We start from the raw sequence: 16,754 nt of genomic DNA on the forward strand, positions 1-16,754 counted from the left end.
CGATGACCCAAGGACCCCTGGCAAAGGACAGTTTGATGGGACCCCTGGTATGCTCCCCCTAGAGAGATAATAATACAGTGGTACCCCGCAAGATGAATGCCTCGCAAGACGGAAAACCCGCTAGACGAAAGAGTTTTCCGTTTTGGAGGTGCTTCGCAAAACGAATCTCCTATGGGCTTGCTTCGCAAGATGACAATGTCTTGCGAGTTCCTGCTGGTTTTTTTCCTCCCCCCTTTTTTCTAAGCCGCTAAGCCGCTTATAAGCTGATCCAATCAGCAGATAAGCCGCTAAAAGCCGCTAATAGCGCTAATCCGCTAATCCGTCAATGGGCTTGCTTCGCAAGACGAAAAAACCGCTAGACAAAGAGAATCACAGAACGGATTATTTTCGTCTTGCGAGGCACCACTGTAATAATAATAATAATAATAATAATAATAATAATAATAATAATATTTATACCCCGCCCATCTGGCTGGCTTTCCCCAGCCACACTGAGCAGCTCCCAACAGAATATCCAAAACACGATAAAACATCAAACATTAACAATTTCCCTAAACAGGGCTGCTGGTGACCGAAAGGAACTGCGGGCACCATTGTTTTCATTTCCCACAATGCCCTAGGTCATAGCCACATGTTGGGGGGGCATTGTGGGTACAAAAAGGGTGGTTGACTCACAGACCAAGATGAATATCGAGAAAATGAGAGTAGCCACATTCACAATCTACTTTTAAGATTTATTTATTAAAATTGTATGCCGCTCTTCATCCGAAGATCTTGGAGCCGTTCGCAGCATAAAAATACAAAATAAAAACAAGTGGCCTAATACCCCTTTAAGCAGTCATTGCTTCCCCCAAAGAATTCTGGGAGCTGTAGTTTGCTACAGATAGTGGAGTTGTTAGGAGAACCCCTCTTCCCCTTCTAGGACTACAATTCCCATAATTCTCTGGGAAGAGGGATTGATTGTTAAGCCACTCTGAGTACTGTAGCTCTGTGAGGGGAATGGGTGTCTCCTAACAACTCCTGGGAACTATAGCTCACACAATGCTTTGGGGGAAGCCACATAATGCTTTTAATGTGGCCCCGAAATGAAAGGTCCACCCATCTCTAGAAAGGACACACTTAAAAAATAATAATAATAACGCCCTCAGGGAAAATAAGGAGGAAATGAAACAGGAAAGAAAGAACTCTGATTGGATAGAAGATTTGGGCAGTCTCAGGAGTGGGCAATAATTAGGAATGGACGGATCTTTCTATTTCAGTTTCTCATTCTTCCAATCTTAAATTCAGCATCGGTCTGTGAATGATTTTTTTAAAAAAGTCCTCATAAACATTCATCAACATTTTAGTGCGACTTGCTCTAATATTTACGTATCTGTATGGAGTTTTTCCTATAGTGTTTATGAGCAATTTCCCATAATATCATGCATTTGTATGTAATTTTCACCAATATATGCATTTTTAGGCACATTTCCTCCTGAACATTGGCATCTTCTTTCGTTGGAGAACCACACTGCAAAATTCAGAGAAGGGTGAATTTCAAAGGATAGCTGTGTTTCCATCTGCATATTTGAAATGAAAGGGAAGAGCTGGAGTCTGAAATCATGTAATACTGTAGCAGGGGGCATTTTATTTTTTTGCTATTATGGTATGTATGTTTGCTTTTTTACATTGTAAACTGCCCTGTGATCTTCGAATGAAGGGTGGTAATAATAATAATAATAATTATAATTCAAGAAGTGTGAATTGGGTACTTTCTCATTAAATTACAAACAAAATTGATCTGTGTTCCACGCGCATCCCTGTTTACATCTGTGAACCATTGGCATCAGACTACGAAATGGTGTCCTCAGTTACCCCTCTAAACAAAATATTTTTGGCTGGCTTCCAAGCTGAGCTCTGCCGTTGATATGGTAAGGTGAGTGTTGTTTAATCTCCTGGAAACTAGGAAGCCTGCAAAGACGTTTCTTCTTCACAACGCTTACTTCTTTTTTGCAAAGCGGGGTGGCGTTGTGTTTGGAACATAGGGTCTTTCTTCCACCCCAAATCATTCAGCCAAATGGAATCGGATGCAGGGAACAGACGGTTGCAGATTGTTTCTCGGCAAAGGAAAACCACGTGTGAAGCTCTTGGGAGAAGGTGTGGGTCTCTCTCTGACCAGAGCAAATAAGTGCTGATGGCAGATGAACCACACATGAATGAATGGCTGAACAGAGCTGTGGGAGAAAAAGAGAGGGGCGGAATCGTCCGAAAGTTGGGAGGGGAAAAGAATGGGTACCCTTCGTGTTTCGAGGCTTTGCCATGGGAAAGTTTCCATTGTTAACTAGGGATGGGAAAACCTGTCCATTTCAGTTTCTCTGTGTTACAGGTATATAGCCTTGTTGGTCTGCCGTAGTCGAAACAAAACAAAACAAAACAAAACAAAACAATAAAAAATTCCTTCCAGAAGCACCTTAGAGACCAACTAAGTTAGTTATCGGTATGAGCTTTCGTGTGCATGCACACTTCTTCAGACACACCAGATACACCGTGTGTATGCATACGAAAGCTCATACCAATTACTAACTTAGTTGGTCTCTAAGGTGCTACTGGAAGGAATTTATCTATTATTTTATTTTATTTTATTAGTTTCTCTTTGGTTTGTTACTAATGCCATTAAATTGAGGGCATCAAGAAGGCTTCCAGGTGCAGAGATTGGGGAGAATTTAGTTCGGTTTGCTCTTCCTGAAAAAAGATACAAACCAAAATAATGCAACCATCCTTTGGAATTTGCACTTCTCCAAATTTGGGGGTGCCGGTTCTCCAGTGTGTTTAAAAATGTTCAAGTATGGCATTTGAGCTTTGTTATACACCTTTCGGTGCCAGGCAAAAATGTTCCCTTTTAACCAGGCCTTTGGTTGATCCGATTTACATCCTATGCCCTTTTAAAATGTGTTTTTTTTGGGGTGGAGCAGCTATTGGGTTGTTGTTTTTATTTTTATTATGCATTTGGTTGTTTTGAGGACCCCATCTTTCCATATGAACCTACTCGGTCCCTGAAATCATCTTCTGAGACCCTCCTTCGTGTGCCTCCCCCTCAAGAGGTCCGGAGGGTGGCAACACAAGAACAGGGCCTTCTTTGCAGTGGCTCCCCGTCTGTTGAATGCTCTCCCCAGGGAAGTTCGCCTGGCGCCTTCATTACACACCTTTAGGTGCCAGGCAAAAACGTTCCTTTTAAACCAGGCCTTTGGTTGATCTTATTGACATCCAACACCCTTTTAGAATGTGGCTTTTTGGGGGGTGGGTTATTGTTTTTGGTTTGATTTTATATGTTGTGGTCTTGTGTGTGACCCACTCTGAACCCCCTCCCCCCAGGTATAGGGCGGTATATAAATTCAATAAATAAAATAAATACATATATGTGTGTGTGTGTGTGTGTGTGTGTGTGTGTGTGTGTGTGTGTGTGTGTGAAAATAGCATGCCAAAAATTCATTTCATTGAGGTAGGAGAAATTAGGACACGGGACTCAGTGAGAACACAAGAAGCTGGCTTAGTCAAATTGTAGGTCCATCTAGCTCCATACTGACTACACTGACTGGCAGTGAGTGTCTGGGATTTCAGGTTGGGTTCTTTCCCAAGCCCTACCTGGAAGTGACAGGACTTGAACCTGGGACCTTCTGCGTGCAAAGGAGGTGCTGTACTAGTGAGTTACTGGGTTTTGTGGGGGGGGGGGTTGCATTCTAAAGCTGCATTCAAAAGATTGGATAAGTGTCCTGTAAGATGTTGACAACTTTTCGTGACAGCTTCTTAAACAAGAAATTTGCAAACTGATGCAGAAATGTGGAGTAGAGCAATTTAAGACGGAAGAACTGAGAAACCAAAACTGACAGATGCACACATCTCTGCTTTCGCCCTGCCCAACTCTCTATAGTTTACTTAATTTATGTATCCTTTAAACCCCACAGTTCCCCCAAGGAACTCAAGGTGGCATAAATGGCTCCCCTCATCCCCATCTAATCCTCACATAGCAACCCTGTGAGGAAGGCTAGACTGAGAGACAGTGACGGGCTCAAAGTCACCCCGTGAACTTCATGGCTCAGTGAGGATTTGAACCCGTGTCTCCCAGGACATATAATAGGACATTCTCACCACTTCACCCCGTCATCACGATCTAATCCTTTCCAGTGGTTCTCCTTCAAAGGCATCTTTTCCATCAACGAGCTCTTCTGTCTCAAACAAATCCTTATCTGATTCTGTACCCACCACTTCCCTTGGTGTGGAGTTTTCAAGTGATTAAAAAAGAAGAAATAAAAGTAGATCTCATTACATGGCCTTCAGGAAGGGACCGTTCTAGTGTCAGTGGCCTCAAAGGTTGATGAGGGGGCTGAGGGCAGCTTAATCCTCCTCAGCCCCTAAGAACCATGGCCTTGTATCCTTTGAACTGACCCAACATGGCGGTTTTTGACAATTAACTGGCCCCTCTCTGCTTAATTCAGGACAATCGGGGCCTCCGTGCGATGGATAGACAACCTATTCTCAGCCTGGCAAAGGAGAAGCAGATGTCAGCACATCTGGAATTTCTCACGAGCGCGGGATTAAAGACCGATGACGGAAGTAGCATAATTTGGGGATAGCGTTTTATGTTTAGATTGGGCCACTTGGCCTGAAAACGGATAAAATATCAACTCAGACGGCGACGTTCAGAGGAGGAGGAGAGGGGAAGGAGGTGATTGATACCACACATACATGGATCGCCATTTCCGCCCCCTAAATAAACAAGGAACTTAATATATATGTAACAAAGTTGTAGGTTCCAGGCTGAGTGCCAGTTTCAGAAGTTTTCCCCCAATCTGCACTCTACATTTAAAGCAATCATCCCACTTTCAACCCTGAAAGAGGACAATTTTAGCAAACTCGCACTACAGTGGTAAGGTACGGGCCAGTCTTGACAGACTCTAGGGTTGTGCGCCCATCTCACTCAAGAGGCCGGGGACCAGCGCTGTCCGGAGACACTTCCGGGTCACGTGGCCAGCGTGACAAAACCGCATCTGGCGAGCCAGCGCACACGGAAACGCTGTTTACCTTCCCGCCAGTAAGCGGTCCCTATTTATCTACTTGCACCCGGGGGTGCTTTCGAACTGCTAGGTTGGCAGGCGCTGGGACCGAGCAACAGGAGCGCACCCCGCCGCGGGGATTCGAACCGCCGACCTTTCGATCGGCAAGCCCTAGGCGCTGAGGCTTTTACCCACAGCGCCACCCGCGTCCCAATCTGTCCCTGGTAAACAAGTCAAAAATACAAGCAAGGATGGGATCTTTTGCAAAAATGTGTCTTGCATCTCTGAATCTCTCTCCATTATTGTCCGCCTCTCGGATGACGGGGATCAAACGCAGCCTGTCCTGGATTGTGAACTGCCCTGAAAGTCTCTTGCTTCGGGATGAGATCTCCGTTTTGCCCGATGGAGTGTTTTTTTGATAGGGAAAGGGGTGGAAGAGATGGTGAGCGTGTTGGGGGCTTGGTATGGGAGCTGGGCTGCCAATGGTACCCTCCTCTGTGGGGCGTGGGATTTCGGAGCAAGCAGGCTAGACAGCCATGGGATGAGGCCTCAAGAAGACAACTGGATGCAGTGAGTCAGAAGGAAGGGCAAGCTAACATGTTTTGCCAGTGGAGACAGGGGGCTTATTGCTCGACGGGGATACCCGGGTCTGTTTGGCCTCGCCAAAATCCTCAGGATTCCAAGCGCTGTCTCTTTGAGTGATGCCCATTCGAGTCAGACATGAGCCATGAGCTGAACAGGGGGTGGGAGGGAGAAAAGGTGGGGCTTTCCGTGGCTTCGTCGCAGTTAGAGATCTAGGAGAAATTCAACTTTGGTTGTATTATAATGCAAAGCTTCCCGATTCACGCTTCTTGAACCGGTATGCCACTATCCTTTGAACTACCCTCAGAAAGTCACACATGTCTGAATTTCACGTTGCCGTTTTTTAACCGAACGCAGTGTACAACAATGCATATGTAAAGCGGAAATGTCTGTGCTTATGTCCTTGACTGTACCATACCAAATAAACACAGTGGTACCTCGGAAGTCGAATGGAATCCGTTCCAGAAATCTGTTTGACCTCCAAAACGTTCAGAAATCAAGGCGCAGCTTCCGATTGGCTGCAGGAACCTCCTGCAGCCAATCGGAAGCCACGGAACCCATATCAGACATTTGGGTTCCAAAGAATGTTCGCAAACCGGAACAGTCACTTCTGGGTTTGGGGCATTCAGGAGCCAAAACGTTTGACTAGCAATGTGTTTGGGATCCAAGGTACGACTGTAAATAAAAACCATTGGGTATTAGAGAAAACCATTTGCAAAAATGTGTTAGGATAAAGTTGCACTAAAATGCTTAAGTAAGTTGTTTATTATTATTATTATTATTATTATTATTATTATTATTATTATTGCTGAGGACAGATAGAGAACTGAATAGAAGTCTAGAAAAATGAGGAACTGAGAAATGGAAATAGATTTGCCTGCCTCTAGTTACAGGTGAGAAAGGTTCTGTGCCAACTTTGGTGACTCTACTGATCTGTTTCCCATCCTTCTCTCTCTCCCCCCCTTCACATACCTACCCTGATTCATTCTGCTCTTTATCAACATTTCTATTTTTTCCCCTTCTTACTTGGGGATCTCCCTTGGCTGCAACTGTCCTTTCCATCTCTCTCTCCCGCTCCTGGTTTATCCTATTCCACCACCTTCTTCCCTCATCTCTAGCAGCTGTTGACTGTGTGGTCGGCCCATGGGGTCCCTGGAGCGAATGCAACGCTCTTTGCGGTACGGGCAGCAATGACCGGACTCGCCAGGTCACCGTGCCGCCTCGAAACGGAGGAACCCCCTGCCCAGACCTAAAGCAGAGACGGGGGTGCCTTGGGGAGAACTCCGCCTGCGATACAGCCAAAGGTACGATGCTGATAGCAGTGGCGAGATTACAATATACTGAAAACACATGTATATCTAACAGGTGCATATCTAAATGCAATTAAAACAATTGCATATACAGTGGTACCTCGGTTTTCGAATGTCTCCGAAGTTGAACGTTTCGTTTTGCGAATACTGAATGCCTGGAAGTAAATGCTTCCGTTTTCGAATGCACCTCGGAAGTCGAATGGCTTCCACTGGCTGTTTCTCAATTAAATTTGCAGACCGCCCTTTGAGCCTTGGTTTTCGAACATTTTGGAAGTAGAACGGTCTTCCAGAACGGATTACGTTCAAAAACCGAGGTACCACTGTATAAAATAAATTTTATATATAGCGATTATTTACCTGTTATTCATTTATGGAATTTATATCCCTCCTTTTTCTCCATGTAGCTCAAGGTGGTGCAAGGGAAAATGGAAGGTTGCTGTGCAACAGCCTTCAGTTTCTGTTGCCAGCTTCATTATCTGTACATGCAAGGAGCATCACCGTCACCCTGTTATTCATTTCAGGCAGCAAAATTTCCCTGGCTTCAGTGAGCCTTGGGCTAGCCCGCTCCTCATTCCTTCTCCTCCTCTTCTGTGAGCGAGAGCAAAATCTCCCAAGTTGACTTTGGAACAAGCCATGGTTTCACAGTATGTCCAAACCCAGGGAACTGTGGTTTGTTCTAAGCAATATTTGTTAAAACTAATCAAGAATGCAACATTGGTTAAAACTAATCAAGAATGTGCATGTTATGTACTGAGGTTCTCACCCTGGGCCATTAGGGGGATACTGTAGATAGTTTTCACTCAGGTCCACATATGCAAATAAGGGATTGAAAGTGACGTTCAGTGATTGGATAGTTACAGAAAGTCGTTACTGTTGCGTTGTAGTGGAGCTCTATATAAGCAGGCTGGCTGAACCCTTCAGCTCAGTTCTGTTCTGGGTCTGTGAATAAACAAGAGCTGTCTGAAGAATCGCTGTGTCGTCTGATATGTTCACCCACAACTTAACAGTGCAGTCGTTTCATCACCTGGACTGTTAAGTTACTTTGGGTGAGAAATGCACTAATGACATTTGTGTCTACACTGCCCTGCTCTCCTCCCCCAAATTCATTTGCTGTGAACAATTCTTTGGAAGATTTACATAGCGCTTTGTTTTATAGCATCCAAATGGTGCCATTAAGTCATGAATGGTGCATACTTTGAGATTCAAAGATGGTTGTAATTAACAATTTCCAACAAATGGTTATAATTTGACCTGCTCAAATGTAAATGGATTGATTTTAAATAAAGTAAATGCTAATTAATTTGCAGGTTTTGAAGTACCGAAAGGCAGTTAAGTGCCTGTATGTAAATTTATGGTGCTCCTAATGAGAATAAGAAATAACTTTGCTCTAGCTATGCTGTCAACATTGTACCCCTTCGATTAATTTTCCTTTCCTCTTAAATTCTCTGTGCTAGCCTGACATGATGAGTGTCTTTAATCAGATCATGGCTCCTTTTATTTCCGTGTCTCTTTTGATAGAGGTGGCTAAGATCCTGCCTGATTCTTTTAAAAGGGATTTTAAGGACCCCTGGAGAAGACCTCACATGTTAACGAGGGAGAAGCTGCCAAGGTAGGATGTACCTGGATGTACATTTCCCAAATATAAGATAAAAAACAAATAAAATAAAACCTACATACAACAACAGTGTTTTGTGTTGTGTAGGCTCCTATGATGGAAGTCATGGGCCCCGCCTGCTAGCCTGCTCCCTAAAATATCACTGGTTTGCTCATTTCTATATATAGGGTGACTCCATTCTGCAAGTGCAAATGGCTTTAGATACCTATGAGGTCCATAAATTACCATATAGTATATATTCAACACAACAAACAGGGACAATTTGTTGTTGACAAAGGACAGCTAGAGACATAAAGGGCCCCATTACCTTCAGTAGCTTAGGGCCTCATCAAACCTAAATCTGGCCTTGATACCACCCTATACCTCAGGGTGGTTCACAGAAAAGATCACAATATATAAAATCAAAATAAGAACAATAACCCAATAACACCCCCCCCCCCAAAAAGAGCCACATTTTAAAAGGGCATGGGATGTCATTCAAATCAACCAAAGGTCTGGTTAAAAAGGAACATTTTTTTTAAAATAATAATATTTATTAAAGTTTCACAAACAATAAAAACAAAAACAAAACACATAAAAAATGCACAATAAAAAACAGTTAACAGAAGAAAAAAGAAAAAAGAAAGAATAAGTACGAAGAAGAAAACCAATAATCAAAACAGAAAATAGATTAATATTTTCAAATCTTAAATTTCCTTAACTAGTTTCTTGACCTCCTCACACCTCCCATTTTGTATTCCAGTTCAGATATTAAATTCAGCAAATCCTTACCCTCTAACATTTATCCTTACTCAAGATATTAACCTATTATAAGTATCAGTTTCCAATTATCAATCCCTATTCACATTTTCTTAAGCATCTTTTTACCAGTACCACTTATTTTCAATCGAACATCATTTCAACATTCCTTAATTTTACAGTGCTTCTGCAGGTAGTCTTTAAATTTCTTCCAATCTTCCTCCACCGACTCTTCTCCCTGGTCACGGATTCTGCCAGTCATCTCTGCCAGTTCCATATAGTCCATAACTTTCATCTGCCATTCTTCCAGTGTGGGTAGCTCCTGTGTCTTCCTAAAAAGGAACATTTTTGCCTGGTGCCTAAAGGTGTATAATGAAGGCACCAGGCGTACTTCCCTGGGGAGAGCATTCCACAGACAGGGAGCCACTGCAGAGAAGACCCCGTTCTCATGTTGCCACCCTCCGCACGAATCGAGGAGGGGGCACACGAAGGAGGGCCTCAGAAGATGATCTCAGGGGCTGGCTAGATTCATATGGGAAGAGGCGGCCCTTGAGGTATTGCGGTCCTGAGGCGTTTAAGCTCTTACGTTCCTGTTAATGCCTCTCCTCCTTTCATCTTGAGACCTCATGCGTGTTGCTCTCCTCCCCTTCTCTCCCTCCCCCTCCCCTTGTTCAGTGACCGGCTTTAGTAAATGCGAGGGTGGAATTTTAAGCAGGAACATTAGCAGGATATTATCTGGGAGAGGCCTTTCCAAGTAAAAGCAAGAAAAAGAAGAAAAAGTGTGGGTGGCTGGGTTGCATATTCTTCTTCACCGTCTCCCGTGCATAACATGGAACATAGCCAGATCGCGTTTCTGTGGGGAGGGGTTGCCGGAGGGCTTAGGGTAGCCTAGTTAACTAAGCAGCCAGCCCCAAAGTTCATTGTTTGGCTCCAGTTGGCATCATGTGCTAGGACACATGTTCAGCATAGCTGGCCGGCTTTGCTAGTGAGGTTGGGGGGGTCGGGGGAGAGAAATAATTCCCTGCGTGGCTTGAACCTCAAATAGAGGTCCTTTTAGTTCAGGGTCAGCTTGCTGCAAAGAAAGAATGAAGCCAGGAAAGCGGGCGGGGGCAGGGGGGGCGGGAAGGCTGTGAGAAAGAAAGCATTTGACTCTTCAGGATCAAATCAAATTGTGCCCACCCCCAGTTAGGAATGGAGAAGGGATTCAAATCAGTTCATCTACCTAATCCACACTTTCTAAAAATGATAGGTAAGCGGCCCATCGATATTATCTTTTCTCTGAATTTTGCAAGGTGGTACTCCAGCCTAGTAAGGTGGACCAAAATGCGCATACCTGGGTATATGTGAAAACAACATACAAAAGTGCATTGTGTCGAGGAAAATGGTTTTGCAAAAATGTGTGCATTTACGCATTTGTGTTTTGAACCGCTTTGAGATTTCCCCCCTCCCCCCTTAAAAATATAAAGCGGTATAGAAATGTGAAATATACTCAGAATCGAGAGTGGATTTCATGCTCTTTATTCAGCTCATAGTGGTGAGGAGGAATGGAAGTTCCCCCAGAATGTCTGCTTTATATACATTATTTACACAATGGGCCCTACGTGATTGTCTAATTCCAGGATTCACCTGTAGGCCAATCAGGTTGCGGATTTACTTCCATCTGGAGCTGGATTGGGTAGCTCCTGTGGACCAATCAGACTGCTGCATTCTGGACCCTTTTGTTCTAGGATCAATCAGACTGCTGCTTTCTGGATCCTATTGTTCTAGGACCAATCAGACTGCTGCATTCTGGATCCTACTCAACTCAGTGCATAACAAAATTAAATTAAGAAGAAGAAAGAAGAAGGAAGTTGTGTTTTCCTTGACGTTCCATTGTACTCTACAAGGCTTGCACATCATTCTTTTGAAAGTAAAGCACCTTGTGTTTTCAGTTTTCCTTGATGCTTATGTTTGGAGGATACAGGGGAACTTTTATCCTTGCTGTTCCCCACATTCACCTTCTCTAGAATGGCCCTGGGAGCCAAGCCTCAGCGGCTGACTCTGATTGGCTCCAATCAGCACAAAGCGGGAGAAGACCTCTTCTTGGTATCTAAAAAGCACCTCTTCCATGCTGATTGGTTGGTTCTGGGATTCTAGTCTTTGACACCCACCCGGGAACACTGCACCTCTGAGCCAGACAGATTGGTGGGGCAGTGCCCCCTTTGTCCTAGTGAACCAATATTTCAGACCCTCCAAATGTCCCTATTTTTCCAGGGACAGTCCCAGAAGCCGTCCCGGTTTCAGATGTCAAGCTTTTCCTTAGGATGTCTCTATTTTCATTGGAGAAATGCTGGAGGGTTATGGAGGTAGGCGACCCCTGAGCCAAGGAGATAAGTAACTATACAACCTTTAGAAGACATCTGAAGACAGCTCTGTATATGGGAGGTTTTCTTTCAATGTTTAATTATACACACACACACACACACACACACACACACACACACACTGGTGCCTCGCAAGACGAAAAGAATCCGTTCTGTGATTCTCTTCGTCTAGCGGTTTTTTCGTCTTGCGAAGCAAGCCCATTGAAGGATTAGCGGATTAGCGCTATTAGTGGCTTTTAGCAGCTTTTAGCGGCTTTTAGCGACTTATCTGCTGATCGTATCAGCTGATAAGCGGCTTAGTGGCTTAGAAAAGGGGGGGGGAGGAAAAAAAACCAGCAGGAACTCGCAAGACATTGTCGTCTTGCGAAGCAAGCCCATAGGAAATTCGTTTTGCGAAGCACCTCCAAAACGGAAAACTCTTTCGTCTAGCGAGTTTTCCGTCTTGCGAGGCATTCGTCTTGCGGGGCACCACTGTATATATATATATGTTGAAAGCCACCCAGAGTGGCTGGGGCAATCCAGTCAGATGGTAGGGTATAAATTATAAAATAATAACTATAATCAGGCAGAGGGCCTTCTTGGTAGTGGCGCTGGCCCTGTGGAACGCCCTACCATCAGACGTCAAGGAAATACAGTCATACCTCGGGTTACAGACGCTTCAGGTTCTGTTTTTTCGGGTTACTGACCTGCCGAAACCCAGAAGTACCAGAACAGATTACTTCCGGGTTTCGGCAGTGGTGCATGCGCAGAAGCGCCAAATTGCAACCCGCGCGTGTGCAGGTGTGCCGCTGCGCGTTGCGAACGTGCATCCCGCACGGATCACGTTTGCAATCCAAGCGTCTACTGTAAACAACTACAGTGGTACCTCGGGTTAAGTACTTAATTCGTTCCAGAGCTCCGTTCCTAACCTGAAACTGTTCTTAACCTGAAGCACCACTTTAGCTAATGGGGCCTCCTGCTGCCACCGCGCTGCCGGAGCACGATTTCTGTTCTCATCCTGAAGCAAAGTTCTTAACCTGAAGCACTACTTCTGGATTAGCAGAGTCTGTAATCTGAAGCGTATGTAACCCGAGGTACCACTCTAGCTGACTTTTAGAAGACATCTGAACACCCTGTTTAGGGAAGTTTTTAATGTTTTTAATATTCTGTTGGTAGCCGCCCAGAGTGGCTGGGGAAACCCAGCCAGATGGGCAGAGTATAAATAATAAATTATCATCATCATCATTATTATTGAATAAAGGTAAAGTTAAAGGGACCCCTGACCATTAGGTCCAGTTACAGACGACTCTGGGGTTGCGGTGCTCATCTCACTTTACTGGCTGAGGGAGCCGCCGTACAGCTTCCGGGTCATGTGGCCAGCATGACTAAGCTGCTTCTGGCGAACCAAAGCAGTACACGGAAATGCTGTTTACCTTCCTGCTGGAGTGGTACCTATTTATCTACTTGCACTTTGACATGCTTTTGAACTGCTAGGTTGGCAGGAGCAGGGACCGAGCAACGGAAGCTCACCCCATCGCGGGGATTTGAACCGCCGACCTTCTGATCGGCAAGTCCTAGGCTCTGTGGTTTAACCCACAGCGCCACCCGTGTTCCTTATTATTGAATAGGATTTCCCTATTTTTCATTGGAGAAATGTTGGAGAGTATAGTCTTTGCTGGCTCAATCACACAAGCAGCATCTAATCCTGGCCTGGAGGACTGAGGAGAGAGGCCCCTCTTTTGCATAGTTACTTGGGAGAGCTACACTTCTTCCCGGCTCTCTTTTCCTTGGAACAGAACCAGAGCAGAGAGAGAGAGAGAGAGAGAAAAGCAGCCAAGGCCAAGCAATTTCTGGACGATGTCGCCTTCCCCTCTGATGTTCCATCGATTGTCTCCGGCCGCCGGATTCTCGCACCAGAGTGTCGTGCCAGCCAGAGATTCTTGCCTAATTAGGGAGACGCAATCAAAGCCCGCGGCTCCGAGAGGGAGAAGCTTTGGTGTTGCTGAGATACAGCAGACGGGCTTTGCGATGTCTGTGCATTGCTCCCGGAGCTGTCGCGTGACATCTGGCAAAACAGGCCTCCTTCGTACACGGCGCTCTCAAAACCGTGGATGCAAAAATTTGTGGAATATGCAGAAATGGTGAAGCTTACCGGAAGAATAAGAAATCAAGATAAGAATTTTTTTAAAATAAAAGAATAGAAATGGTTTATTGAATATTTACAGATAAATTGCAAACAGATAAAAACATTGGCAGGGTTATTGTAACCACCTGCAGTTTCATAAGAGTATATATCTAAAGAAGATGAATAAAGGAGCAAATTAAGTTCATTTGGATATGCTGAAGATATTAAAAATAAATTTAAGGAACTGTAGAAAGAAGAGGAAGGAAGCCAAGTTTTTATTTTTCCATTTGTGTGTGCAGAATTAGTCACACCTTTACTTTTGTTGTCTCTTACATAAATGTTTAGGTCAGATCCATCATTTCTCCTTGTTGCTCCTTTGAGTTAGGTTCTTACAAAATGTGCTCTCCCAACAAAAACACACATGTACACAATCTGCTCCTTTGCAGATTGACACACCTTTGAAATGTCAAAATGATTGTAAAATTAGTGAAATGTATAAACTTGAAAAGTATATTTAAAAAAAAGAAATAAAAAACTGAACCATCACAGTAAACAGATAAACCCACCAGGGCAAACTTTACAAAAGACCTGGACGATTTTAAATGCCAGCAATTGTTTTTTTTAAAGGACTTCTTTTGGGGTGTTATTCAACTAAATAATTGTGCCAGAGCAAGGATTAGTGTTATTGTAATAGGACTCCCACCCAGGTGTCCTGTGCCATCCCCAAAGCTGTGCCAGAAGACTGGGTGGGAAACTCAGCACAAATTCAGGGGGAGGAGAGTGTGAAAATACTCCATTGTGTAAGGAGAAATCCTTGTGCTGTTGGAACAGGGTACTTGTCATTATAGTGAATACAATCCTTAGCGCTGATATAAGGTAATCATAGCATGGAGCCAGGCCAGACTCTTTTGAGAGGGCATTTCACAACAGGGGCCACCACCAAAAAGGTCCTGTCTCCATTAGCCACCCAACACACCTCATTTGGTGTTGGTGGGCACAGAAATTTACTTAATAAATTCGCAGCCCAATCCGATGGAGATATGTGTGTATCTACTCCCGTGCAGGGAAGGCAGAGGTGAAGTTGGCTGTGTGCCCTACCTCACAGAGAACAGTTCTCTATCTGAAAGCATTCTATGTTTGAAGGGTTCTCCAGGTCTGGTTCCACTATACAGTGGTACCTCTGGTTGCGAATGGGATCCGTTCCGGAGGCCCGTTTGCAACCTGAAAAGAACGCAACCTGCGTCTGTGCATGCGCGGGTTGCGAGTCACTGCTTTTACACATGCGTGTGACGTCGTTTTGCGCGTCTGCGTATGTGTGAGTGGCGAAACCTGGAAGTAACGCTTTCCAGTACTTCTGGGTCACCATGGGATGCAACCTGAAAACGCGCAACCTTAAGCAAACGTAACATGAGGTATGACTGTACTTTTAAAGCCCTCTGATACTACTTTAAACAGCCATGGCCTCCCCAAAAGAATTATGGGAGCTGTAGTTTGTTAAGAGATTTTTTTAGGAGGACCCTGTTCCCTTCACAGAGCTTTTTGCTGGTCTGGACCACCACAGAACAGGATGGTCTGTTTTGCCTCCGGGAATGCTGTTTGGGAGCCAGGAATAAACAGGAAGTCGCAGAAGCAAATAAGAAGCTTTGGATTATGAATCCCAAGAGAAATACCTAAGTAGCATTCCTTGGTCATCCCTGCAGGGCACCCCTGCTTGATCAGCCACCATATTATAAACAGAGAAAAAGAACAAACATATCTGACCAATCCTGTCTCCTTTATGCTAGCACTGACCTTTGGTGTGTAAACTGTGTATTCATCTTTCTCCTAACCAGCAAGCTGAGGATGAAGTTTGGATTCTTCTCCATCTGTTGATGGAATCACTTAGCAAAAGACCTTTCTTTCTTTCTTTCTTTCTTTCTTTCTTTCTTTCTTTTTATATGTGTCAGGGACTGTGCTGAGGAGGAATGGTGGGAGCCTCCCCCTCCCCCTGTTCCTGCTCCTGAATCTTCCCAGGAGCAGGAGGGCAGTATAGATTTGGAACAGTGGTTTGCAGAGGGGCATAGTTCAGAAGGCAGAAGCTGGGAAATACTGGATGGGGAACAGCTAGCAAAAGGAACACTGGAAGAGAGAGTGTTAACAGATTCACAGTCTGTGGACAGCATTCACCCCCCTTCTCCAAAGTCCCAGAGAGCTCAAAAACTGGCAGAACAGAAAGCACAGAGTGTACAAACTCAGATTACAAGACGTAGAAGTGACGTAGATTAATAGGGACGGAAGGGGGGGTGTAATCCTTAATTGGGAGCACCACCATTTCTAGGTGATGTGTTCTTTGTTCTCTCTCTATGATTATGAAAGTTACTAACTGCTAAGAAGACTCCTTTTCCTTTGTTCTGCTTATCTACTGCCATGGGGGCAAGAAGCCGATTTCCTGAAGGCTGACAATATGTTTCTATCATGCCACCTCTTGCTCACATTTTCTTTAAGCTAAAAAGTCCCAAATGCTGCCACCTTGCCTCCTAGCGGAGTTGCTCCGTTACGTGGTCCCATCAGTAGCATCCTTCCGACTCCCGGGTACCTAGGCTGCTAGCCATCTTCCCCCCTCCGACAAGGCTTGACAGAGCCAGGGCAGAGAGCGTTGTCCTCGCTTGGGTGTGGCTTCGTGATCAACTCCACATCATCACGACAGTGTCGTTGTGATGCCAGATCACAGTGAGGGCAACGTGCCCTGCCCTTGCTCTGGAGTCTTCTGCCTAGAAAAGAAGACCCAATAGCTGTGACAACCTTCCTACCTAGTGGGCGGCTGTGTTTCAGTTTGTATATTCTGTTGAAAATAATAATAATAATAATAATAATAATAATAATAATAATAATAATAATAATTTATTATTTGTACCCCACCCATCTGGCTGAGTTTCCTCAGCCACTCTGGGCAGCTTCCAACAAAGATTAAAAATACATTAAGATGTCACACATTAAAAACTTCCCTAAACAGGGCTGCCTTCAGATGTCTTC

The 16,754-nt window shown here is 44.5% G+C and overlaps 1 protein-coding gene across 2 annotated transcripts in view; it reads left to right on the plus strand.

The window, feature by feature from the left end:
• LOC308575974 (somatomedin-B and thrombospondin type-1 domain-containing protein-like) overlaps positions 1-16,754 on the plus strand; it is a 29,201-nt gene that overhangs the window by 6,407 nt on the left and 6,040 nt on the right. Inside the window, exons 2-3 of one of the 2 annotated variants that reach the window (XM_081175156.1) lie at positions 6,731-6,916; positions 8,441-8,531. In XM_081175156.1, the coding sequence (XP_081031282.1) occupies positions 6,731-6,916; positions 8,441-8,531 (277 nt within the window). The remainder of the gene's footprint in view (positions 1-6,730; positions 6,917-8,440; positions 8,532-16,754) is intronic. The other variant, XM_081175157.1, reaches the window with a different exon arrangement.

The sequence above is a fragment of the Podarcis bocagei genome, assembly GCF_964188305.1.
Source record: "Podarcis bocagei genome assembly, chromosome: 16".
Taxonomy (NCBI): Eukaryota; Metazoa; Chordata; class Lepidosauria; order Squamata; family Lacertidae; genus Podarcis; species Podarcis bocagei.